At 47.3% G+C, this 26,000-nt stretch overlaps 2 protein-coding genes and 1 long non-coding RNA gene across 9 annotated transcripts; 1 reads left to right on the top strand and 2 right to left on the bottom strand.

Moving 5' to 3' along the window:
• Positions 1-486: 486 nt before the first annotated feature.
• On the top strand, positions 487-8,844 carry KLF8 (KLF transcription factor 8). 5 transcript variants are annotated; one of them, XM_081897003.1, is made up of 6 exons: positions 4,174-4,343; positions 4,398-6,321; positions 6,513-6,997; positions 7,366-7,468; positions 7,999-8,138; positions 8,359-8,844. In XM_081897003.1, the coding sequence occupies exons 3-6, from the start codon at positions 6,535-6,537 to the stop codon at positions 8,538-8,540; spliced, it is 888 nt and encodes a 295-aa protein (XP_081753129.1). In that variant the 5' UTR covers positions 4,174-4,343; positions 4,398-6,321; positions 6,513-6,534; the 3' UTR covers positions 8,541-8,844. The 5 variants fall into 5 exon arrangements, with proteins under 5 accessions (XP_081753127.1, XP_081753128.1, XP_081753131.1 ...); XM_081897001.1 differs by lacking the exons at positions 4,174-4,343; positions 4,398-6,321 and adding an exon at positions 487-644; XM_081897002.1 differs by lacking the exons at positions 4,174-4,343; positions 4,398-6,321 and adding an exon at positions 1,166-1,284.
• On the bottom strand, positions 5,514-7,990 carry LOC309361821. The gene is made up of 2 exons (XR_014164657.1): positions 7,490-7,990; positions 5,514-5,610 (listed from the first exon to the last, which is right to left on the bottom strand). It is a non-coding gene; the product is annotated as an uncharacterized lncRNA (long non-coding RNA).
• A 732-nt stretch (positions 8,845-9,576) lies between the features above and the next one.
• On the bottom strand, positions 9,577-25,209 carry LOC309361799 (Krueppel-like factor 5). Of its 3 annotated transcripts, XM_081897019.1 has the most exons (7): positions 23,970-25,196; positions 19,458-19,586; positions 17,676-19,092; positions 16,312-17,085; positions 14,603-15,143; positions 12,176-12,235; positions 9,577-11,314 (listed from the first exon to the last, which is right to left on the bottom strand). In XM_081897019.1, the coding sequence occupies exons 4-7, from the start codon at positions 16,417-16,419 to the stop codon at positions 11,136-11,138; spliced, it is 888 nt and encodes a 295-aa protein (XP_081753145.1). In that variant the 5' UTR covers positions 16,420-17,085; positions 17,676-19,092; positions 19,458-19,586; positions 23,970-25,196; the 3' UTR covers positions 9,577-11,135. The 3 variants fall into 3 exon arrangements, with proteins under 3 accessions (XP_081753145.1, XP_081753144.1, XP_081753146.1); XM_081897018.1 differs by having other exon boundaries at positions 16,312-19,092; XM_081897020.1 differs by lacking the exon at positions 12,176-12,235 and having other exon boundaries at positions 16,312-19,092; positions 23,970-25,209.
• Positions 25,210-26,000: the final 791 nt, after the last annotated feature.

Below are 26,000 nucleotides of genomic sequence, written 5' to 3'. Positions count from 1 at the left end.
ATTATTAGAAAATTGTATTAGATTAAAATAATTAGGTTTGATTCGTATTAATTTGGAAAGCCAATAAAAGGACTTGGAAGGCTGGACTCGCCTCTGGGAACGGCTGCCTGCCTCCTGTCCGCGGGAAGGTAGAGTTAGAAAGGGCGGAGCAGCCCAACCCGGATCGGCTCCTGCTGGTGCGGGGAGGGGGGAATGGTAAAAGGGTGAAAAAGGAGGGCGGCGGCGGCTGCGCCCTCGGCCGCGCAATTTGGCCACCTGCCTTCTCCCCTCCCCCCACCGCCGCTGCTGATTGACAGCCCGTGGAGTCGCGACTGGGTGGAGCCGCTGGGTGGGGTCAGGCAGTTGGGTGGGGGAGAGAGGAGCCGCCGCCACCGGCGCCGCGTCCAGCAGCCAGGCTCGCTTTTGCGCACACGGCGAGGGGAGCGCACTGCGCGGAGGCGGTGAGCGCGCGGGGAAGCGGTCCGGGGCAGTGGGCGGTGGGTGGAGGCGGTGATGGGTAGGGTCAGGGACGGGCAAATGGGTGGGGGAGCGCGGCTCTGCGGAAGAGAGCCGCCGCCGCCCCCTGCGCGTCTAGCCAGGCTTGGGTACCCCCGGCAAGAGGTGCGCCCAGCGCGGAGCGGGCTGGGAGGTGGTCCTGCAGGGCGGTGGGTGGAGGCGGTGGTAGGTGGGGTAAGGGACAGGCAGATGGGTGGGTGAACCCGGCTCGTCGGAGAAAAGCAGCCAGACAGGCTCGCTTAGCGCACGGGGACCGCCGGTGAGAGGAGCGGGCAGGGAGGTGGTCCAGCAGGGCGGTGGGTGGAGGAGGTGGCGGGTGGGTGGGCAGGGAAGCGGTCAAGGGCGGTGGGCGGAGGAGGCGGAAGCGCGGAGGCGGTGCCAGCCTTCCGCAAACGGGAGCGGCAGAGGACGCAGCCGAGCCCGCCGGGAAGAGGAGGAGCTGGAGGCGTCTACTACTAACGGAGGAGAACCTCGGCTGGGCGTCTCCCGAGGGGGTGTGGCGGGGGTGGGGGCTTTGTGGCGCGGCTCTGCTGCTTCCCCCTCCCCCGCTACCGCTCCTGTTCTGGGGCTCGAGCAAGCTCCGTGAGCCGATCCCACGGGTGATGGAGCCAGGGTGGCTCGGGTTGACAGGTGGGGGCGGTGGCGGTGGGTGGAGGCGGTGGTGGGTGGGGTCAGGGACTGGCAAATGGGTGGGGGAACCCGGCTCAGCGGAGAAGAGCAGCCGCAGCCACCATCACCACCGGCGCGTCCAGCCAGACTGCCTTTGCGCACGGGGACCCGTGGAGAGAGGTGCGCCCGGCGCGGAGGCGCTAAGCGGGCAAGGAAGCGTCGGTCTAGGGCGGTTAGCGGAGGAGGCGGAAGCGCGGAGGCGCCACCCCCCGAGGAAACGGGAGCGGCAGAGGGCGCAGTCGAGCGCGCAGGAAAGAGGAGGAGCTGGAGAGGCCGGGCCGCTGCGCCTGTTATTACGCACGGGAGAGCCACTGCTGGGCCTCTCCCGAGGTGGGGTGGCGGGGTGGGGGGCTTTCTGGCGCGGCACTGCTGCTCCCTAATTCCCCTGGTTCTGGCTGGCAGCGAGTCGGGGAGTGGGGGGCTGGAGCAGGCTCCGTGAGAACGATCCCGCGGGTGGAGCCAGGGTGGCCGCTGCGCTCCCGGAGGCGGCGAGGGAGCGAGACTGGCTCCGCGTCGACAGGTGGGGGCGCCCCCGGGCGGTGAGTGGGTGGAGGAGGTGGAAGCGCGGAGGCGGTGCCCCCCGAGGAAATGGGAGCGGCGGGCAGTGCGCAGGGAAGAGTAAAAGCTGGAGGACCGGCAGCCGCGACTTTTACGCACGGGAGAGCCTCTGCTTGGCGTCTCCCGAGGGGGTGCGCTCGAGCCCCTGTCTGGCAGCGAGTCCGGGGCTCGAGCAGGCTCTGTGAGAACGATCCATGGGTGGCCACTGCGCCCCGGTGTCTGCGAGGCGATGGAGTGAGACTGGCTCCGGGTTGACAGGCGGGGGCGCCCCCGGGTGGTGGGCGGAGGAGGCGAAAGCGCGGAGGCGGCACAACCCCAGCAAACGGGAGCGGCAGAGGGCGCAGCCGAGCGCGCAGAGAGGGTTCCGGAACGGATTAAGTTTGAGAACCAGGGTACCACGCGGCTGGCTTCGTCTGAACTCAAGATTCCCCCGTCTAATATCCCTAGTGCAAAGATTGTCATCAGAGCGCCTGGACTGAAATTGTCTTTCCAAAACTTCACTCTTTTGGTTTATCACCACAACAGCTAATCACTTTGGGTTTTAGTCAAGCAAACAAGCTAAACAATCTCGAGCGTCAGAACAACTTGGCCACAATCGGGAAATTTTACCCATGGTATCACTTCTTTCCACCAATTCGACTCTTTGGCACCCTATTTGCACAACTTTGATACAGTGGTACCTCAGGTTACATACACTTCAGGTTACATACGCTTCAGGTTACAGAGTCCATTAACCCAGAAATAGTACCTTGGGTTAAAAACTTTGCTTCAGGATGAGAACAGAAATTGTGCAGCGGCAGCAGGAGGCCCCATTAGCTAAAGTGGTGTTTCAGATTAAGAACAGTTTCAGGTTAAGATTGGACCTCTGGAACGAATTAAGTACTTAACCTGAGGTACCAATGTAATTGCAAAATAGCGACGCGCTTCTACTCTTGCAAGATTGAATGTACCACCTTCGACTGTCCTCGAGGGACAATTCCAAAAAATCTCACTGGGAAAAACTGTGGAGATGGCAGGACTGAATTGGTGGCTCATGTCCTTCTTTCTGGCCTGCGCTCTTTCCAAAGATTTCCAGAGCGGGGTTATCACCCCTCTTTTCTTGTCCATTCCAGGTCACGCCCCCACTGTTCCAGTGTTCTTCTTTTTGGCGGCTGCCAACAAAATACTAAACAGACTAAAACGTCAAACCTTACAAACTTCCCTAAACAGGGGTGCCTTCCAATGTCTTCTAAAAGCCAGAAGGCCCTCGGGAGAGGGACCCCAGTGTCTGGAGTGGAGACGCTCCTTCAGGTCTACAGGACCAAGGCTGTTGAGGGCTTTCAAGGTCAGCACCAACACTTTGAATTGTGCCCAGAAATGTCCTGGGATCCAATGTAGGTCTTTCAAGACTGGTGTTCTGTGGTCTCGGCAGCCGCTCCCAGTTGCCACATTCTAGATTAATTGTAGTTTCTGGGTCACCTTCCAAGGTAGCCCCACATGGAGCGCATTGCAGTAGTCCAAGTGGGAGATAACCAGAGCATGCACCACTCTGGCAAGACAGTCGGTGGGCAGGGAGGGTCTCATCCTGCATCCCAGATACACCTGCCCTGGACACAGAATGGACCTGCGCCTCCATAGGTACAAAATGACCCCCAGGCTGCGCACCTGGTCCTTCAAGGGCACAGTTGCCCCATTCAGGACCAGGGTGCCCCCCCACAACTGGACTTCAGTCTCGTCCAGATCTGTTAGCTGCCATCCATCCTCCAACCGCCTCCAGGCACTCACACAGGACCTTGATTGCCTTCACTGGTTCTGATTTAAAAGGGAGGCTGAGCTGGGTATCATCCGCATACTGGTGAACCCCCAGCGGAAACCCCCTGATAATCTCTCCCTGCAGGCTCATTTAGAAGTTAAAAAGCATGTGGGGAGACGTTCCACAAGTGAGAGCCCAGGGGTCCAAAGACTGCTTATTCCTTTCCTTTTAGGTCTCGTTAGATAGAGAAATTTATATTAAATTGCTGTTTTAGGGTTTTTTTTAAAGTCTAGGAGGCACACCCAGCATGTGCTGGGTGGAGAGCGAGCAGCAGCAGGAACGCCCACATTCTTCCACTCTGGGCAGGGCCTGGGTAGCGCCAGGTCATGGAGAGGTTGCAAAGGGGATGGGCGGGCGCCACGCCTTGCACTTGGCTCTGGGCCAGATTCGCCTCCTTGCTTAGGGCTTGTCAAGGCAGCTGAAGCTGGGCGGAGAGGGCCAGATGGGCAGAGTAGAAATAATAAAATGTTCCTTATTATCCAGGAAAGCTCTGGCCAGCCTAAAGAGCTGGCGAGATGGGGGCACACCCAGCCGCCTGCAGCCGTGTCCGCACCTATGGCAGGAATTTCCTCCGGGCCTCGCCCTTCTCTGCTGGCAAATAAAGGGGGGGGGGAGAGAGAGAGAGGAAGAATCCAGGGAGGAAGAGGGAGGGAAAGAGAGAAGAGAGGATAGATGAAGGGAGAGAAATGGAGAGAAAGAGAAAAAAGTAGAGAGAAAGGGGGGGGGGAGAAAGAGAGAGAAAAGAAGAAGAAGAAGTAGGCCAGGGAGGGAAAGAAAGAAGAGAGGGATAGAGGAAGGGAGATTTGAGAGAGGAATAGAGAGCAAAAAAGTAGAGAGAAAGACACACACACACACACAGAGAGAGAGAGAGAGAGAGAGAGAGAGAGAGAGAGAGAGAGAGAGAGAGAGAGATGTGAAGGCAGGGCTTGCTTGAGCATCACAAGGAAGCCAGCCTGCAGGCTCTGTTGCCACGGCAACAGGATGCACCCGATAGAGCTTGGTACCTGGCCCCATCAGCACCAGCAGCCTCAGACCAGCAGGGAGACCGGGTCCCCTCTTGGCCCCCTTGGTGGGCAGGCGGGCAATGGAAGGGTCTCTTCTCCCTGCAAGGGGCCAGAGGGGAACTCTACGTTGCCCCAGAGGCCGAGCTCTGGGCCCTCTGTCCTCTCGTCACTGCCTTGTGCGCAGAGAGACTTTTGCCGTCCTGCCCGCCCCCCAAAATTCGCACTCAAATTCCAATAGTGAGGTGCGCTTTCCCCTAGAAAGAGATGCGGGCCTGGGTACCAGCTCCATCCTCAGGTGCATCCGGTTGCCATGGCAACAGAGCCTGCAGGCTGGCTTCCCTGTAATGCTCCAGCAAGCCTTGCCTTCACATATCTCTCCCTCTCTCCCCCCCCCTTCCTCTCTTTGAGCTGCCTTAAATCGGATTTTTAAAATAAAATGCTTTGGGAGGAAAAATCTTTCTCAATATTTTCTCTTTAAGTTAGTCCAAAGGCTATTCATCAGGAAAGAAGGATTTGTTTAAAGTTTTTCATGTGTGCTGAAACTCAGTCAGTTAGGCTTCCTCAAAATCAGCCATCCAGATGTTTTTGACCTACAACTCCCATGATCCGTAGCTAGCAGGTCAGGGATGCTGGGAATTGTAGTCTCAAAACATCTGGAGGGCTGAGGTTGAGGAAGCCTGCCCTAATTTTTTCTTTTAAAAAAAGTTAAAGCACATCAGTTAACAAACATGGATACATATACCATAATGTTGTTTTAGTTATTGTTTTAGTTAAAGAAATTGTTTAAATAGTTATGAAGGAAATGATTCCTTTTCTCCTTCCAATCAAGCACAGCAGAAAAGTTGTCCAAACAGAAACAGTTAATTTATTAAACCTCTCCATAATTTTTATAATTATGGATCTAATAGTTTATGCATTTCTGAAAACTCCAAAAAGGAAACATTCCTCCGGTTGTCCATATTAAGAGGAGGCCAGCAAGGCTGAACCTTTTTGTAAAAACAGAAACAAAAAACAGCACAGATTCTATCATTCCAAAAAGGAAACCACCTTCTGCTTGTCAATATTTTAAAAAGGATGCCAGCAAGGTCGAACCTTTCTGTAAAGGCAGGGCACCCTGGCTGGGCTTTCCTTTTGACTGTGGGTGGGTGGGTGGGTGCATTTTGGAGCGGTGCCCCACACCCGAGTCAGTTCTCCAGGGCTACCTTTTGCCAACTCTTGGAAAGGCCTTTGGGGTCCGACTGCAGCCAGGGGGGCCCTTTTTGCAAAGCTTTGGGCGGCACTTGCAACCCCCAGCTTTCTGTAAAAAAAAGCATCTTCAGTTTTATTTGGGCAGGGAGCATCATGAGTGCTCACAGTCTTGGCCTTAGGACATCATCATCATCATTATCATCATACTACTATAGGGTTGTTGTTTGTATTTTGATTTCATGTATGCAATATTGTATGTGAACCGCCCTGAGACCTTTGGGTATAAGGCGGTATAAAGATAAAATTATTAATAATAATAATAAAGAAGAACAATAATTTCATTAAGAATTTTATGATTCCCAAAAGGAACCTTTCCTCTGCTTTTTGTAAAAAAAGGGATTTTATTATTCCAAAATTGAAACCTTCCTCCAGTTGTCCATATTAAGGGAATGCCAGCAAGGTTGAACCTTTCTGTATAAAAAAGGATTTGATGATTCCAAAAAGGAAACCTCCCTCCACTTCGCCATATTCAGATGAGGCCAGCAAGGCTGAACCTTTCTGTACAAAAGGAATTTCACTATTCCAAAAAGGAAACTTTCCTCAGCTTGTCTAAAAGTAAGTGGATGCCAGCTAGGTTGAACCTTTCTGTATTATTGCAGAAAGGAAACCTTCCTCCGATTGTCAATCAGAGGATGCCAAAGACAAAAGGGGGTTAAGACAAAAGGGGGTTTATGATTTCAATAAGGAAACCTTCCCAAGGTGTTCAGGAACCCAGACCTGACTGGCCCTTCTCTTCCCTTCCCCAGGCTCCTGGCACCTCTGCCCACCATGAGTTCCTCGCCACTGCTGGGTGACGGCGAGCTGCCGGCTGCGTTGCTGGGTGACATTAAGACCGAACCCCCCGAGGAGCTGCTGGCCGAGCCGGTGGATCTGTCGGTCCACAAAACCAAGGTGCCACCAGTGCCCCAGATCCCTCTCTCCTGCTTCCGGACCGGTGCACCACCCGCCGTGTCACCGGCGCCACTGGGCTCCGCGTCCTCGGCCATCCCAGCTGTCCTGTCTCCGGGCTCCATCCTGGCCTCAAGCCAGGGCAGCGGCGGGCAGCAGATCCTGCACGTGATCCACACGATCCCCTCGTTCCAGCTGCCCGGCAAGATGGGCAAACTCCAGACCATCCCGCTGGTGGTCCAGTCGCTGCCGGTTGTCTATGCCGCCGTGCCGGCCGACGGGGTGGCGGCAGCCGCCGTGACGGTGCCCCTCATCGGGGGCGACGGGAAGGACGCCGGGTCCGGTGAGGGCGCTGCAGGGTGGTCATAGATCATGACAATATTAAGAGCATGCCAGCAAGGCTGAACCTTTCTATAAAAGAAGGATTTTCTCAGCTTCCTCCGATTCTACATATTGAGAGGATGCCAGCAACGCTGAACCTTTCACTAAATGAAGGATTTCATTGTTCCAAAAAGGAAAGCTGCTTCCGATTGTCCACATTAAGAGGATGCTGAACCTTTCTTTAAAAAAAGGATTTCATTATTCCCAAAAGGGGAAGTAAACAAAGGCAGGGAGAAATGACCATGTCAGATCACTAAACTCCAGGAAACTACAAATATCTCCCGGAAAGTCTTGTCCTTTTTCTGAATGTGCCTTTGTTTTTCCCTGCAGTGAAAGTGGACCCCGGTTCCATTTGTCCAGTTGGCATTGGCAGCGAGAGCGATGACAGCGCTTCGGAGAGCCGCCCGGCCTCCTTCCCCGAGCTCCAGAGAGAGTGAGTTTCCTGCCTTTGAACCTTTCTGTAAAGAAAGGATTTAAATCGAGTCTTATGGACTAGGGATTTAAATTGTGATTTAAATCAATTTAATTTATACTGTTGTTATTATTATTATTATTATTATTATTAGGATTAGGGTTAGCAATAAGGGTTAGAGATAGGGATAGGAGTTAGGGACAGGGATTAGGGATAGAGTTGTTGTTAGCTGAATCTTACTCTCAGGTTCTGCTGTTTCTCGTCCTTGATTTTGACTGTTTTTTTCATTGTTATTTTATTTTTAACAATGAGTGGCCAGATGGGAGGTGTATGGATCTAATAATAATAATAATAATAATAATAATAATAATAGGATGTTGAGTCTTACTATCAGGTTCTGGTGTTTGTCATGTGTCTGTTTTTTACTGTTTTTTTAATTGTTAGTTTATTTCTAACAATGAGTGCCCAGGTGGGCGGGGTAGAAATAATAAACTAGTACTAGTAGTAGTAGTATTTTGTTACCCCCCTCCTCTCTGCCGATCTCTTGCCAGGCCTTCCTCCGTGAGCCAGATGCAGCAGACCGACTCCCCGGACCTCAAGAAGAGGCGCATTCACCAGTGCGACTTTGAGGGTTGTAGCAAAGTTTACACAAAGAGCTCACACTTAAAAGCGCACAGAAGGATACACACAGGTAGGGTCAACCTTCCTGGCATCCTCTTAATATTGACAATCAGAGGAAGACTTTTTTTATCATAATAAATTCCTTGCTGGCATCCTCCTAATACTGACAATGGGATGAAGGGTTTCTTTTTGGAATAATAAAATCCCTTTGTTAAAAGGAAGGGACAGCCTTGCTGGCATCTTATTTATTTCATGTTACTAAAACAATAACCCTCTGTTGCCCCCTGCAGGAGAGAAGCCGTATAAGTGTACCTGGGAGGGCTGTACCTGGAAATTTGCCCGTTCTGATGAATTGACCCGGCATTTCCGGAAACACACAGGCATCAAGCCCTTCCGCTGCTCGGACTGCGACCGGAGCTTCTCACGCTCGGACCATCTGGCTCTCCATCGCCGGAGACACATCATGATGTGAAATTGGAGGGCCAGCGGTCACCCACGGATCCCCCCCCCAAATATCCAGGGGTCAAAGGAGAAACTTTGGCAGAGTGAAGAACCATGACAGCGAGTTTGATACCCAAGCCAAGATGGGTGGAGTCTCTCGGACCTTTACCGAAAGGTTCAGCCTTGCTGACATTCTCTGAATAGGGACAATCGGAGGAAGGTTTCCTTTTGGGGATAAGAGGAATAACCTCAATTGACGGGAGCCATTCCCCTTTGACAGAAGGGGTCGAGGAGGACATGAACCTGAAACTTGGTTTGACCGATGGGGGTCATTTCCCCTTGTACGGGTCTTCCTTGTACGGATCAATATATGAGATTTGGGGTGGGATATGGACATGAACATGAACATCTCCCCGGGTTCCGAGTGCGAGTGGCACATTCCCATAGAAAGGGATTGATTGAGAGCTGTTTGTGGATTTTCCTCTCGAGCGAGAGCATTGATCACTGAAACGAAAGCAATTGTCAATGGACCGTTTGATGAAGTACCGTATTTTTCCCTCTATAACACGCAGATTTTTTCTTCTAAAAAGGAACGGGAAATGTCTGTGCGTGTTATAGAGCGAATGTGTGGTCCCTGGAGCCGAAAAATCAGGCAAAAATCAGGCAAAAATCAAATCACGCTTCACGGAGAAGGGAAACCTGAAAAGAGGAAGCGGCTGCTTTCCTGCATTCTGCCTCAGGGTCTTACTGCCCACCCATCTCTGTTTCGTTGCTGTGTTTGCTCAAACGGAACAAAGAGCAGGGAAAGCCCCTCCCCTCCAGGCAAGCAGAGGGGAAAGGAGAGTGTGTCTCTGTGCTCCAGTGCTGCTGGGGGAGAGGGAGAGAGAGAGGGGGAGGGAGGGAGGGAGAGAAGAGAGAGAGAGAGAGAGAGAGAGAGATGGCTGGCTTGGGTGGGGGGAAACTTTTGCCCTTCTTTCCTCCCTCCCGTTAAATCCCTCTCCTGCATTCTTAGCCAGCTGCTTCTCTGCACACCCCTCTCATGTCCCTTCTTTGTTTTTCCTTCGCTCCCCACTTAAAATGTGGTTACAAAGCATGGATCCACATGGATCCTCAGGATCTTTGCATTGGGTCACCCCAAATTCACCATCAGATCACATAGCATGTCCATGGCTACAGCCTGCACCAAAAAAATCACGCACCCACTGTTGCCTGGGGCTGCAATGGTACAAAAACGTGGTTACAAAGCATGGATCCACAGGAATTCTCAGGATTTTTGCATTGGGTCACCCCAAATTCACCATCAGATCACATGTCTGTGGCCACAGCATGAAGCACAAAAATGATACATCCACTGTTTCATTCAGAATGTTTTTTCCCTTGTTTTCCTCCTCTAAAAACGATGTGCGTGTTATGGTCAGGTGCATGTTATAGAGCGAAAAATACGGTAAATAAGACAGGACAGGGTTACTTTGAGTCTCAAATTTCAGTCCAAAGCGTTCCAAGTGCGAGTCATGCTTTCCCATAGAAAGGAATGCAAAACGGATTAAGACAGCAATTTAACATGAATTTTGCTCTCTAACAAGACCATTGATCCCCAAAACGAAACCAATAATCAATGGACTGTACTATGAAATAAATAGGATCTTATAGATGATAGAAACTGAAATTAATTTTTTTTCTCACCTGCACTGACCTGATTGATCCGTTCAGGACTTTAAAAAACAGCCATTTGAATGTGAATTTTGACCTTTATTGAGAATTTGATCCCCGAATTGAAACCAATAATCAATAGACTGTACGATAAAATAAATAAGATCTTGTAGATGATAAAAATTGGAATTTATTTTTTTCCTGACCTGCACTAGTGATAGTCATTGTTTGGATGGGGGCGGGTTTGATCCGTTTCCGCAATCACACAATCAATCAATCAATCAATCAATCAATAGCTGAACTGGGATCCACACAGTCACAAAAACCAATGAGCCACAGGTTGGATTCAGTACCAACAAAATGAAGTGTTCAAAGCAGATAAAAAAACAAAACAGGTTTTGCAAGTGAAATTTCAATATTAGATAAAGAATTATTGCAAGAATTATTGCAAGACAAAGGTGATTTCTAAAATATATGGAATTTTATTGCAATGGGATGTAAAAGAGGTAATGATCCAATAGGCTATGGATATCGGTAGTAAAATGATTCGATTATCATCATGGGGGAAATTATGGATGGAGAGTTGGAGATTTGCGGCTTGCGAGGCAATAAAGGAAATTGGGATAAAGATGTTTAACAGACGGCATTTAATACAAAATTTAACACAATGACAGATGGTATTTAAGCAAAACATTCAAAATGTATAAAACAAAATCAAAAATGGGTCAGAGGGGAAACCAAGTAGATGGGGCACTCTTACAGGGCGTTTGAGCACCAAAGAAGGTTTCCTTTTGGGGATAATAAAATCCCCTTTTTTACAGAAAGGTTCAGAGTTGCTGGCATCCTCTTAATATGGACAAGCGGAGGAAGGTTTCTTTTTTGGAATAATAAAATCCCATCTTTTACAAAAAGGTTCAGCCTTGCTGACATCCTCTTAATATGGACAATGCGGCTCTTTGGCTGGGGGCCTCCATCTTTAGTTCTGGTGCCTTTTCATGTGCAGCGCCAAGTGGTCCGATCGGGAAAAACATCGCCCACAGGCGAGGCACCCAAAGGGTTTGGCACCCGTGTGTTTCCGGTAGTGGCGTGTCAGCTCGTCAGATCGGGCGAAGCACCATTCACACCCGTCCCAAGTGCACCGATATGGCTTCTCGCCTGGAAATGGGGCAGAAGAAAGAAGGAAAAGGAGCAGAGTTAGAAACATCTGCCCAGCCTTTCTCCTCCCAGGGCTCATTTTCGTAGCAGATGCCCAGGGGTTGGGGCTGCGGGTTCGAATGGCACCCAGAAATCGGAACCAGCTGGGTATGCCTTGAGGTGGTTGGAGGATGGATGGCGATTGAAATCCCTAGTCCATAAGGCATGATTGAAATCCTTTTTTTTACTGAGAGGTTCATCCTTGTTGGTATCTTCTTAATGTGGACAAGCAGAGGGAGGTTTAATTTTTGGAATAATAAAATCATTGTTTTTACAGAAAGGTTCAGCCACTTAATATGGACAAGTGGAGGAAGGTTTCTTTTTTGGAATAATAAATTTTCAGAGTTGTTTTTACAGTGTTACTGTAAGGAAAAGGACTTAATTCAAGTCTTACTGACTAGGGGTTTAAATTGTGATTTAAATCGAAATTTAAATCAATTTGATTTAAATCAAATCTACCCAGGATATAACTGTAAAAAACTACTCTGAAAATTTATTATTCCAAAAATGAAACCTCCCTCCGTTTGTCAATATTAAGAGGATTCCAGCAAGGTTGAACTAAAAAAAAGTAATTTAATCATTCCAAAACGAAAACCTTTTTCCAGTTGTCCATATTAGGATACCAGCAAGGCTGAACCTTTCTGTAAAAAAGGATTTAAATTGATTCTTACTGACCAGGGATTTAAATGGTGATTTAAATCGACTGCATTTAAATCAAATCCACCAGGGGGCGGGGGACATTTTTAGAAAATGTCCACCCCAAGCATCTCCCTTACAAGCACATCTCGCCGCCCTCAGGTTTAGCTGCAGCCAACCACATACCTGTGTGAGTCCTCTGATGTGCTTTCAGGTGAGAACTTTTGGTGTAAACCTTTGTGCAACCTGTGAAGAGATCGGGATGAATTGGTGGGGTGAAATAGTAGTAGTAGTAGTAGTAGTAGTAGTAGTAGTAGAGGGCCTTTTTCACCACCTCTATTGCATCTGCAGAAAACAGCAGCAGGAGACTCTTTCACGTGGTTCGCAATCTTATTGGAACCACCTGCACCACCGGGGGCTGGTAGGGACCCCAAGATCTCCTGCAATGCTTTTGCAAAGTTTTTTTTTGCAGATAAAGTCACTCAGATTCAGAAGGAGGAGATTCTATCGTGGGAGCAGAGCCAGGGCGAGAGAGTGTTAGAGTCCTGTCTAATCAAGTTGCGTGGGATTAATTCCAATCTGTTACCTCCAAGGATGTGACCAGGCTGCTTGGACGCGTGAAACCAACCACCTGTCTCCTTGATCCTTGCCCATCCTGGCTTATAAAAGCTAGCCGGGAAGGACTGGGCGATGGGCTTTGCGGGGTGGTGAAAGCTTCTCTCTGTGAGGGAGCCTTCCCAGACCCACTGAAAGAGGCGGTCATCAAACCGCTTCTTCAAAAAACATCTTTAGACCCGGCCAATATGGCCAACTATCGCCCAGTCTCAAATCTTCCATTCTTGGGCAAGCTGATTGAGCGGGTGGTTGCTGAACACCTCCAAGCACACCTGGAGGATGCGGACCATTTGGATCCCTTCCAGTCGGGATTCAGGCCTCATCATGGAACTGAAACTGCGTTGGTCGTGCTGGTCGAAGATCTCCGGCGGGCTAGGAACAAAGGTGAGAGCTGCTGGATCTCTAAGCGGTGTTTGATACTGTCAGAGCCTGACAGATACCATCAACCATAACATCCCTCTGGACCGTCTAGAGGGGCTGGGAGCTGGGGGCACTGTTATACAGTGGTTTCGCTCCTTCCTCCTGGGCCGGATTCAGAAAGTGGTGGGGGGGGGGATGAGTGTTCAGACCCCTGCGCCCTCACTTGTGGGGTGCCTCAGGGTTCTGTCCTCTCCCCCATGCTTTTCAACATCTACATGCAGCCGCTGGGAGAGATCATCAGGAGGTTTGGGCTGGGTGTTCATCAGTATGCAGATGACACCCAGCTCTACCTCTCTTTTAAATCAGAACCAGTGAAGGCGGTGAAGGTCCTGTGTGAGTGCCTGGAGGCGGTTGGAGGATGGATGGCCGCTAACAGATTGAGGTTGAATCCTGACAAGACAGAAGTACTGTTTTTGGGGGACAGGAGACGGGTGGGTGTGCGGGACTCCCTGGTCCTGAATGGGGTAACTGTGCCCCTGAAGGACCAGGTGTGCAGTCTGGGAGTCATTTTGGACTCACAGGAGACGATCAATTCTTTGTCCAGGGCGGCTGTCTACCAGCTCCACCTGGTACACAGGCTGAGACTCTATCTGCCTCCAGACTGTCTCACCAGAGTGGTGCATGCTCTAGTTACCTCTTGGACTACTGCAATGCGCTCTATGTGGAGCTACCTTTGAAGGTGACCCGGAAACTGCAATTAATCCAGAATGCGGCAGCTAGACTGGGGACTTGGAGCGGCCACCAGGACCACATAACACTGGTCCTGAGAGATCTGCATTGGCTCCCAGTACGTTTCCGAGCACAATTCAAAGTGTTGGTGCTGACCTTTCAAGCCCTAAATGGCCTTGGCCCAGTAGATCTGAAGGAGCATCTCCACCCCCATCGTTCAGCCCGGACACGGAGGTCCAGCTCCGAGGGCCTTCTGGCGGTTCCCTCATTGCTAGAAGTGAGGTTGCAGGGAACCAGACAGAGGGCCTTCTCGGTAGTGGTGCCCGCCCTGTGGAACACCCTCCCTTCAGATGTGAAGGAAATAAGCAGCTATCCTATCTTTAGAAGACATCTGAAAGCAGCCCTGTTTAGGGAAGTTTTTAATATAATGCTGTATTGTTTTTAACACTTGATTGGGGGCCACCCAGAGTGGCTGGGGAAACTCAGCCAGATGGGCGGGCTATAAATAATAAATTATTATTGTTGTTGTTGTAGTAGTAGTAGTAATAGCAGTGGCAGTAATAATAATAATAGAAGTAATAATAATAACAACAATAATCTGTATTAGCCTGAATATAAGCCTCACTTTCCCCCCAAATTCTAACTGGGAAAAGTGAAAGTGCAGCTTATATTCAGGCCACTTGTCAATTTTAAGAGGATGCCAGCAAGGTTGGACCTTTCTGTAAAAAAGGAATTTATTATCCCAAAAAGGAAACCGTCCTCTCCTTGTCAATATTCAGAGGATGCCTGCAAGGCTGTATCTTTGTCTAAAAAGGGATTTTATTATCCCAAAAAGGAAACCTTCTCCTTGCTAATATTCAGGGGATGCCAGCAAGGGTGAACCTTTCAGTAAAAAAGGATTGGTCCTACCGGAGTAGTCACAATGATGGACCCTTCTCTTCTCCAGCTCTGGGTTGTTCCTCTGGCTGTACTTGGGGATCGGCACGGCGAGGGTCCGCAATCCACCATGCAGCGTTGGCATTTGGCCCTGGGGGGGTCTTTTCACTGACGAGGCAGCCTGGTCCTGCCTTTGAGAGATGCCCTCGGCAACCTCCGGGCTGCCAGGCTGCGAGTTTGGTGGTGACGGCGGCAGGCCGGTGCCCAGAGACAGGCACCCCAAGATCCGACCTGGGTTGGAGAAGACGTGGAAGGTGCTGCCAAAGTCGGGGAGGGTCTGCCATGCTGGGCCGGGCCTGGCCAAGAAGGTGCCGGGTTCCGATTTGACCCGTGCGAAGGGGGCGAGGGGCTTGGGGGGCCGGTAGAAGCCCGTGCGAAGGTGGGCGGAAGGTGGCTTCTCTGCGGAGAAGTATTCGTCGACCACAGAGGCGCTTTCCCGGCGGTACTTCTGCCCGACGTCCAGGGGGGTGGCGGGCAAATGTTCTGAGAGGTACTGGTCCATTTCGAAGGGGGCCTGGAGGAGAAAGGGTAGTTAGTGGAATAATAAAATCCCCCTTTTTACAGAAAGGGTCAACCTTGCTGGCACCTTCTTATATGGACAAGCAGAGGAATGTTTCCTAATTGGAATAATGAAATCATTTTTTACAGAAAGGCTCAACCTTGCTGCCATCCTCAATATTGGCAACCATAGGAAGGTTTCCTTTTTGGAATCCTAAATTTTCAGTCATTTTACACTTCTGTCAAAAATTACTGATTTGGTTCCACTCTTAGAAATACATAGAGCGAAGATTATGAAATGACGGTGAGGTTTAATAAGTTAACTGCCGATATCTGGACAACTTTTCTGCCATACTTGATTGGAAGGAGAAAAATAACCATTTCTTCAATAAACATTTATTTAAGTAAAAGAATAATATAGTACCATATGCATCCATGTTTGTTAACTGATGTGGTTAATTTTTTTTAAAAAATGAAGTGTAGAAATGACTGAAAATTTATGATTCCACAAAGGAAATCTTCCTCTGCTTGTCCATATAAGAGGATGCCAGCAAGGTTGAACCTTTCTGTAGAAAAAGAATTTTATTATTCCAAAAAGAAAACCTTCCTCTGATTGTCCATATTAAGTGGATGCCACAGCAAGGTTGAAAAAGGATTTTATATCAAGTCTCCCGGACTAGGGATTTAAATCGATTCAATTCAAATCAAATCCACCCTGCTTTTGCCCTCTTATCCTCAGAGTGTTCTCAAAGGAAAAAGAACAAGCATCTTGAACCCGGGGTCAAGACCAAGATTGAACGATCTGAGGAGCAAATATTGACCTTGGTCAATAATTTACTAGGGAGACAATAAAAAATGACATTGAGCCAAATAAGAATGTACCGTATTGTCCCAAATATAAGCCTCATATTTCCCCCCCAAATCCCAACTGTGAAAAGCCTTATAAAAGGGTGCCTTATATTCAGGCCAATAGGGTACTGTATTCAGGCCAATATGCGCCAACTTGGCAGGGGGTGTTTTCTTAATTATTGTTTTTATTTCAATTTTACGTATTTGATATTTTACGCGAACGGCCCCGAGACCTTTGGGTGTAGGGTGGTATAAAAATTAAGTAAGTAAGTAAATATAAAAATGAAAAATAAATAAAAAACCCAGAATATGGGGTTTTCCTGCAGCTCACTTACCTGGGCCAGAGCCTGTTGACTTTCTGAGATTTGTACCGTTGGTTGGATGTCTTCGAAGACATCTGTGTCTTCCATGTTGGCGGGTTTCGAAACTGGGCCGCAGCTCATCCTACCCACCCTGCTCTTCTTCAACTTGGCAGAGTTGCGGAAAAACCTCAAATCTGAGGGAAAAAATGAGATTTTTGGGACAATTTGGCCCCTCGGAAAGCTGACTGGCCGGTTAATAATTTGGAGCAAGAATCCCAAATCTGTTGCACGAAAAATTTCCAATTTGCAGAGTTGTGAAACTTAAATCAAAGAAGAAAAGCAAGTTTTTTGGACAATGCAAAAATAAGGCCCTCTTCCTAATCTTGAGGAATCCAGTTGGTCTGCAGTCTCAAGAATCCCAAATCTTGTTGCATGAAAAATTCCCACTTTGCAGTTGCAAAAAACCTCAAATCCGAGAAGAAAAACCAGGTTTTTTTGACGATGCAGAGAATCAGGCACCCGGAAGCATCTAATCTGCAGCTTTAAGAATATCCCCATCTGCGGCAAGAAAAATTTACCTGTCTGAAAGTGGGCAGTTCTTTCCCTCTCTCAGCCAATCAGGAGGGATCTCACTCAACTCCGGCCAATTAGAGGGCCAGAAATCCTCTTCTTTAAAGGAACACAAGGTAGAAGGATTTTTTATTTTTTGTTGGAGAAATAGAAAAGAAGGGCAGGTTTGGTGCAGTCTTTCCAGGTTGAATCTCCTCGATTCTCGGTGGTTCCTAGGCTATTTGGACCATTCCACTACTGAAATACAATAATAATAATAATAATAATAATAATAATGGTAATATTAAAGTATATTATCTATACCCCGACCATCAGGCTGGGCTTCCCCAGCCACTCTGGGCAGCTCCTGACAGATGAAAAACAGAATAAAACCCTTTAAGATTTAAATCCCTTTTTTATAGAAAGGTTCAACCGTGCTGACATCCTCTTAATACGGACAAGCAGAGGAAAGTTTCCTTTTCCTTTTTTGCAGAAAGGTTCAACCTTACTGGCAAACTCTTAATATGGACAAGCGGAGGAAGATTTCCTTTTTGGAATCATAAAAGCCTCTTTTTTGCAGAAAGGTTAAACCTTGCTGGCATCCTCCGAAAATGGACTGTATTTCGAGATGAGTCGGGAAATGAGAGTACTCTTAAACATTAAAAAATAAAATAAAATAAAACTCTGGTTCTATGAAAATACGTTTGTGTGTAACGGTTTTTTTCTTCCTGAAACATTGAGAGTATCTAAAAAAACTGACGTCATCTTGCTCAGTGGCCGCCACAGCATGCAAACAGTTAACACAGTGTACGTGTTTTGTGCTGGATTGCGCCTATTTTTCCACCCACCGCTGGCCTCCTTAGTGAGGTGTGTTTGCTGAGCCGGGTTTTCCTGGCAACCGTTTCTGGAAAGCAATGAAGCTGCAAAATACAGCCTTTAACAGTACTACAACAACAGCATTTCCCTTGGCAGACTGTCTTGGTCACAACCGACATGCTGGGACAATGCGCTGGGGGGGGGCAGAAGCATGGAGGGAATCACAACGGACCGGAAAATCGAATTAATCCAAAATGCATTCCTGTGAACACACCCAGGGATGCTCTGCATGCCAGAGGCGATAACCTTCGCACTTCCAACAAACATCGACCGCATTAGCCCTGGTTCCTAAGGACCCTGGTTTCTAAACGCCTTGGTTCCCAAACACCCTGGTTCCCAAATGCCTTGGTACCCAAACGCCTTGGTAGCAAACGCCCTGGTTTCCAAATGTCTTGGTACCCAAACACCCTGGTTCCCAAGCGCCTTGGTACCCAAACATGCTGGTTCCCAAATGCCCAAAACCCAGAAGTGTTCTGGTTTCTGGACATTTTTTGGAAGCTGAATGTCCGACGCAGCTGTTGGTGGTCCTTTCCGGGGTGCCTGTGCCAACTGGAATCTGCGTCTCGGCTTCTGAACATTTTGGACGTCAAACAGACTTCCGGAGTAGATTCAGTTTGCCGCTTTTTCGGTTTCTTTGTTTTCGCGACTGTGCGGAACCTGGTTCAGCTCTGGATGGATGGATGGCATTACTGCGGAAATGGATCAAAGCCCCCCATCCAAACAACGACTATCACCACTGCAGGTCAGGGGGGAAAATCCATTTTTATTTTTCTCATCTACAACTGTCTCCTTTATTTTATAATACGGTCCATTGATGATTGCTTCCGTTTGATGGATCCACGAGAGTCCCTCAGAGCTGGTATTTCTGGAGCAGCTCGCTTTGCCATGCCCGTTTCTTGTTGGGGAACGAGGCGGGCACTCGGATTCTCCGAAAGTCCTCAATGCATTTGCCCAGCTCCAACTGCAGAGCCTTCCTCTCTTCGCCGGGAGGCGGCGGGCCACGCTCCAGCCCGTTCTCCTCAACGCCCACCTGCTTTGCCTCCTCCAGCTTCTGGAGGGGCTTGGAGAAGTCCAAGGTGGTGGGCCGGGGCGGGCCGCACTCTTCAGGGGCCTCCGGCCACGGCAAGGACCCCCAAGATCCCCTGGTTTCCGGGAGGGGGTCTTGATCCAGAGGAGGGGGCAAAGCCGGATCTGGGTCAGGGGAGAAGTTGGCGGATGAGAAAGGTCTCTCCTGGGTGGCCTCCTTGGAGCTCTGGGGTAGGTCTGGTGGGGCCGGTTCGGTGGTGGCCCCGGCTGGGAGCACGGGGGATCTTTTGAGGGTGGCGGTGCGGGGTTGCTCCGTGGCAGTTGGCAGGGCGGTTGGTGTTGTGCTGGTGGGGATGGTGGACGCTGGAGGAGAGAAGGAGGAGGAAGAAGCAGGAGAAGAAGGAGAGGAGGAGGAGGAGAAGAAGAAGAGATGAGTAAATAAAAACGATGAATATCGGCCAACCCACTCCTCCTACTTCTTTGTAACCCCCAGCCACCAGCCTGCCTTCAGTCCCAGCAGGGGAGGGCTTTAGCTTCTTACTGTTCCTTATGCCCAAGACTGGCATCCCATGGGTCTTAGCCGGAAGCCTTGAGCTTCAGATATTTAAACGCACCTGTAACCAGCTTCCCGCCATGTGATTTCCTCCTCTTGAGAATCTTTTGTCCGTCTACCGCGTTTAGTTCTCCCAATTTAAACTCTAAAAGGGTGATTTTCTTGAGCATCTCACCTGGAAGCACGGATGCCGCATCTGTCCGGAGGTCCAAAATGGGCTCAGAGGAAGAGGCGAGGCTTTTCCGGACATCCTTCTCTGTTCCCACTGGTGTTGCCGAAGGCGCCACGCTGAGCCAGAGGCTTCCTGCGGGGGGGAGGGGAATAATAAAAAATTACTACTACTACTACTACTACTACTGAGAGAGAGAGGACTAAGACAAGCATCTCCCTCCCCAACTTTATTTCCAAGTTGCTGAAAATACAAGTAACCAACAATCGTCATATCCAGGCATTTCCAACTTGAAGTCGGCTGCGATCTACAATCCAATATCAAAACTGGCAGGGACCAACAGGGGTAGATTGTTGTTGTTGTTAGGGGTAAGGGTTAGAGATAGGGATAGGAGTTAGGGACAGGTATTAGCGATAGCCCCTTCATGGATCACTGCCTTGCCGTGGCGAAGGGGCTTGAATAACTCAGAGAAGCTATGAACTATGCCAAGGAGGGCACCCAAGATGAACAGGTCAAAGTGGAGAGTTTGACCAAACGTGATCCACCTGGAGGAGGAACCGGCAAGCCACTCCAGTATCCCTGCCAAGAAAACTCCATGGACAAAGACAACAGGCATATAAAAGTTATGACGCTGGAAGATGAGCCCCTCAGGTCGGAAGGCATCCAATATGCTACTGGGGAAGAGCGGAGGACAAGTACAAGTAGATTCAGAGCTGATGAAGCGGCTGAGCCAAAGCCGAAAGGATGTTCAGTTGCGGATATGCCTGGAAGTGAAAGGAAAGTCCAGCGCTGTAAAGAAAAATATTGCATAGGAACCTGGAATGTAAGAACCATGAACCTGGGTAAGTTGGATGTGGTCAAAAATGAGATGGCAAGAATATTGAAATCCTGGGCATCAGGGAACTAAAATGGATGGGAATGGGTGAATTCAGTTCAGATGACTATCATGTCTACTACTGTGGGGAAGAAACCCGTAAAAGAAATGGAGTGGCCCTCATAGTCAACAAAAGAGTGGCAAAAGCTGTACTGGGATGCAATCTCAAAAATGAAAGAATGATCTCGATACGAATCCAAGGCAGACCTTTTAACATCACAGTAATCCAAGTTTATGCACCAACTACTGGTGCTGAAGAAACTGAAATTGACCAGTTCTATGAAGACTTACAAGACCTTATAGAAGTGACACCAAAGAAGGATGTTCTTCTCATTATAGGGGATTAGAATGCTAAAGTAGGGAATCAAGAGATAAAAGGAACAACTGGCAAGTTTGGCCTTGGAGATCAAAATGAAGCAGGGCAAAGGCTAATAGAGTTCTGTCAAGAGAACAAGCTGGTCATCACAAACACGCTTTTCCAACAACACAAGAGACGACTCTACACATGGACATCACCAGATGGGCAGCATCGAAATCAGATTGATTATATTCTCTGCAGCCAAAGATGGAGAAGCTCTATACAGTCAGCAAAAACAAGACCTGGAGCTGACTGTGGCTCAGATCATCAGCTTCTTATAGCAAAATTCAAGCTTAAACTGAAGAAAGTAGGAAAAACCACTGGGCCGGTAAGATACAACCTAAACCAAATCCCTTATGAATACACAGTGGAAGTGAGGAACAGGTTTAAGGATTTAGATTTGCTGGACAGAGTGCCTGAAGAACTATGGGTGGAGGCTCGCAACATTATACAGGAGGCAGCAATGAAAACTATCCCAATGAAAAAGAAATGCAAGAAAGCAAAGTGGCTGTCCAATGAGGCCTTACAAATAGCGGGGGAGAGAAGGCAAGCAAAATGCGAGGGAGATGGTGAAAGATACAGGAAATTGAATGCAGATTTCCAAAAAATATCAAGGAGAGACAAGAAGGCCTTCTTAAACGAGCAATGCAAAGAAATAGAGGAAAACAACAGAATGGGAAGAACCAGAGATCTGTTCAAGAAAATTGGAGATATGAAAGGAACATTTCGTACAAAGATTACCATAATAAAGGGCAAAAGTGGTAAGGACCTAACAGAAGCAGAAGACATCAAGAAGAGGTGGCAAGAATACACAGAGGAATTATACCAGAAGGATATGGATGTCTCGTACATCCCAGGTAGTGTGGTTGCTGACCTTGAGCCAGACATCCTGAAGTCAAATGGGCCTTAGAAAGCACTGCAAACAACAAGGCCAGTGGAAGTGATGGTATTCCAGCTGAACTATTTAAAATTTTAAAAGATGATGCCATTAAGGTGCTACACTCAATATGCCAGCAAGTTTGGAAAACTCAGCAGTGGCCAGAGGATTGGAGAAGATCAGTCTACATTCCAATCCCAAAGAAGGGCAGTGCCAAAGAATGCTCCAACTACCGCACAATTGCACTCATTTCACACACTAGCAAGGTTATGCTTAAAATTCTACAAGGCAGGCTTAAGCAGTATGTGGACCGAGAACTCCCAGAAGTGCAAGCTGGATTTCAAAGGGGCAGAGGAACCAGAGACCAAATTGCAAACATGCGCTGGATTATGGAGAAAGCTAGAGAGTTCCAGAAAGACACCTACTTCTGCTTCATTGACTATGCAAAAACCTTTGACTGTGTCGACCACAGCAAACTATGGCAAGTTCTTAAAGAAATGGGAGTGCCAGATCACCTCATCTGTCTCCTGAGAAATCTCTATGTGGGACAAGAAGCTACCGTTAGAACTGGATATGGAACAACTGATTGGGAAAGGAGTGCGGCAAGGCTGTATATTGTCTCCCTGCTTATTTAACTTATATGCAGAATTCATCATGCGAAAGGCTGGGCTGGATGAATCCCTAGCCGGAATTAAGATCGCCGGAAGAAATATCAACAACCTCAGATATGCAGATGACACAACCTTGATGGCAGAAAGTGAGGAGGAATTAAAGAACCTTTTAATGAGGGTGAAAGAGGAGAGCGCAAAATATGGTCTGAAGCTCAACATCAAAAAAACGAAGATCATGGCCACTGGGCCCATCACCTCCTGGCAAATAGAAGGGGAAGAAATGGAGGCAGTGAGAGATTTTACTTTCTTGGGCTACATGATCACTGCAGATGGTGACAGCAGCCACGAAATTAAAAGACGCCTGCTTCTTGGGAGAAAAGCAATGACAAACTTAGACAGCATCTTAAAAAGCAGAGACATCACCTTGCCAACAAAGGTCCGTACAGTAAAAGCTATGGTTTTCCCTGTAGTGATGTATGGAAGTGAAAGCTGGACCATAAAGAAGGCTGATCGCCAAAGAATTGATGATTTTGAATTATGGTGCTGGAGGAGACTCTTGAGAGTTCCATGGACTGCAAGAAGATCAAACCTATCCATTCCGAAGGAAATCAGCCCTGAGTGCTCACTGGAAGGACAGATCGTGAAGCTGAGGCTCCAATACTTTGGCCACCTCATGAGAAGAGAAGACTCCCTGGAAAAGACCCTGACGTTGGGAAAGATGGAGCACACAAGGAGAAGGGGGTGACAGAGAACGAGATGATTGGATAGTGTTCTTGAGGCTACCAGCATGAGTTTGAGCAGACTGCAGGAGGCAGTGGAAGACAGAAGTGCCTGGCGTGCTCTGGTCCAGGGGGTCACGAAGAGTCGGACACAACTAAATGACTAAACAATAACAACATTAGGGATAGGGTTGTTGTTGTTGTTATTCTCCAGCAGCTCATAAGCAGGCCGAAGGAGCTATCCTGATGTGAGCGACTGATTTAAAGATTTAAAGATTTAAAATCTCAAGCTGTCAGCGGGGCTGCTAAGAGAGGGGCTTTTTTCCTCTTATAGCTCAGTCCCTTCTCTCAGGCTAATAGGATTATGGGAAGGCAATAGAAGTGGCCCCAGAGAAGCTGGAATGACCTACTAAAAACACTTGGCGGGTTGAACATGAGACCCAGCTCTACATCTCTTTTAAGCCAGATTTTTCCTTAATTGAAAAGATCACTGTACACATTTAAAACCGTTGGCAGGAATGTGAAGGTGCTTGAGAGCCAGTGTGGTGTAGTGGTTAAGAGCGGTAGTCTCGTAATCTGGGCAACCGGGTTCGAGTCTCCGCTCCTCCACATGCAGCTGCTGGGTGACCTTGGGCCAGTCACACCTCTGTGAAGTCTCTCAGCCCCACTCACCTCACAGAGTGCTTGTGGTGGGGGAGGAAGGGAAAGGAGAATGTGAGCCGCTTTGAGACTCCTTAAAGGGAGTGAAAGGCGGGATATCAAATCCAAACTCTTCTTCTTCTTGTTATGTCAAATTTTATTCTATCTTTATATGTGATTTGTATAATTATTTGGAAAATGCGGAGATGCAGTTAATTGTGGGATATGGTAAGAACTCGTGAAGGAAAGAAGGGAAGAAGTCTGAGGGTTCTAAGAAAGAAAGAGAGAGAGAGAGAGAAAGAAAGAAAGAAAGAAAGAAAGAAAGAAAGAAAGAAAGAAAGAAAGAAAGACATGGAGAGAGCAACAGAGAAAGAAAGAAAGAATCTGGCTTGCACTTTTTATAGAGACTTGAGAGAAAGAGAAAGTGGAACTCTTCTTACCTGGGAAATGGGGGTGTTCTCCTGACACCTTTTGGGAATCCTGACAAGCTGGACCTGGAGGAAGGAAGAATGGGAGAGAAAGTAATCAGCAAATGGCAGCTTTAGAGAAGATCAATTCCATAACATAACAATCTCCCATTTCAGTTCCAGCCGGCTGCTCTTATTTAAATAAAGGCTGGATAGTGATTTTAGGAATTCCCATTGCTGTTTTGAAACACACTGGTATCTTCTTCTTCTTGTATTAAATGCTTTATTGGAAATAATAATAATAATAATAATAATAATAATAATAATAATAATAATGTAATTTATTATTTCTACCCTGCCCATCTGCCTAGGTTTCCCCAACCCCTCTGGGGAAATTAAAGAAAAGTGTATGAAAACCCCAAACGAAAATACCAAAGAATATCAATATTTGCTCAATCCATTCTTGTTAAATTCCTATGACCTCCTGCCACCTCACCATGTATTTCCTGATCTGATAAACTATTAATCTCTATTTTCTCCCTTTTTAGATTGCTTTTTCAAACTTCAAAAAAGGCAAAAAATCAAAGTTATCTGTTTTAAAAAATAGACAACAAAAAATTATCTCTATTTTCTTTTTAATAATCTTTGCCAATGTTATATTCTCTTATATTTGTACATCCAAACACAGGAGTTGTTCGAATATTGCCGCTGATGTCATCTTACTGCTATAATCCTCTAGTTATTTTCTGAACACGTCCCATTTTTGAATAAATCTCAGTATTACCTCTGTTTTTGTCATTTTTGCAAACTCCAACAGCTTACTTTGCCACTCTCATTTTGTTGGGATTTTCTCTCCCTTCTAATTTGTTGCGATGAATATTCTTGCTGCTTCCGTCGCATACAAGAATATTCCTTTTTGCATTTTTTTGGTTTGTCTGGGCCTGGAATCCCCAGGAGAAAATGGAAAACTGAATAAATATTATTATTATTATTTTTAAAAAATCAAATTGATGAAAGCCGCGTCAGGCCGACCACGCGCTTTCTTAGCATCCTATACCCTTTTAAAAAATGCTGGCTCTTCTAGGTTTTTTTTAATGGGTTGTTGGTTTCGTTTTGATTTTATGCATTTGGTATTTTATGCAAACCACCCTGAGACCTTTGGGTATCAGGCAGTATGGAAATTAAATAAATAATAATAATAATACTTGTATATGATTTGTGCTAGAATAATAATAATAATAATAATAATAATAATAATAATAATAATAATAATTTATATCCCGCCCTCCCCAGCCGAAGCCGGGCTCAGGGCAGCTAACAACAATAAAACAGTACAAAAGTACAGCACAAACAACACTCTAAAATCATTCATTATAAAATTAATTAAATTCAAGCACTGGCCACCATTGGGCCAGAGCTCCGCGAAGATTGCCAAGGGAGGGAGTCAGGCTGTGCCTTGGCCAAAGCAATGATCAATAATAATAATAATAATAATAATAATAGGCAAAGTTAACAGAGAAACCGAGAAACTGTCCTGATCAAACATTTATTAGAAAATGGGGCATGTATAAAAAATATCTCATGGATTATTGTAGGTACAGTATATGGTGTCTGTGGCAGCCTTTGAAGAACTTCTGTGATCCAAGATCAGATATTATCGTCAAAATTCAACTGAGAGAACAGAAATACATAGTGCGTTAGACAAAGAAATGTTGAGAGACGATAGACGTTAGAACGTGATGTAATGGAACAAATATCCCAATTTTCCTTTTTGTTATGGACAAACCTGGTTTTACTTTTTAATTTTTTTTCCAGATCAGGACAATCTTTTATTTGCATCAGCCGTTAGCCATAGCATTAAAGTACTGAAGATAGAAGTTGAAACCTGATGGTACAAAATGCCTTTTGGAGGTTTACATCAACAATCAAATAATAGATCTTATAAATAATAAATAATAATAATAATACTTGTCTATGAGAGGTGCTAGAACAAAGAAATGATCTTTAATAATAATAATAATAATAGGCAAAGTTAACAGAGAAACCGTGAAACTGCCCTGATCA

The sequence above is a fragment of the Podarcis melisellensis genome, assembly GCF_964234715.1.
Source record: "Podarcis melisellensis genome assembly, chromosome: Z".
Lineage (NCBI taxonomy): Eukaryota > Metazoa > Chordata > Lepidosauria > Squamata > Lacertidae > Podarcis > Podarcis melisellensis.
This window is presented reverse-complemented; position numbering and strand designations above follow the sequence as displayed.

Coding starts and splice junctions, on each gene's coding strand:
- KLF8 (XM_081897001.1), top strand. CDS start 493: ATGGGTAGGGTCAGGGACGGGCAAATGGGTGGGGGAGCGCGGCTCTGC. Junction 645..6,512: donor GGAGGTGGTCCTGCAGGGCG/GTGGGTGGAGGC, acceptor TCCCTTCCCCAG/GCTCCTGGCACCTCTGCCCA. Junction 8,139..8,358: donor GCACAGAAGGATACACACAG/GTAGGGTCAACC, acceptor TGCCCCCTGCAG/GAGAGAAGCCGTATAAGTGT.
- LOC309361799 (XM_081897018.1), bottom strand. CDS start 16,419: ATGAGCTGCGGCCCAGTTTCGAAACCCGCCAACATGGAAGACACAGAT. Junction 15,144..16,311: donor GTCAACAGGCTCTGGCCCAG/GTAAGTGAGCTG, acceptor TTTCTCCTCCAG/GCCCCCTTCGAAATGGACCA. Junction 11,315..12,175: donor ACATCAGAGGACTCACACAG/GTATGTGGTTGG, acceptor CCCCATTTCCAG/GCGAGAAGCCATATCGGTGC.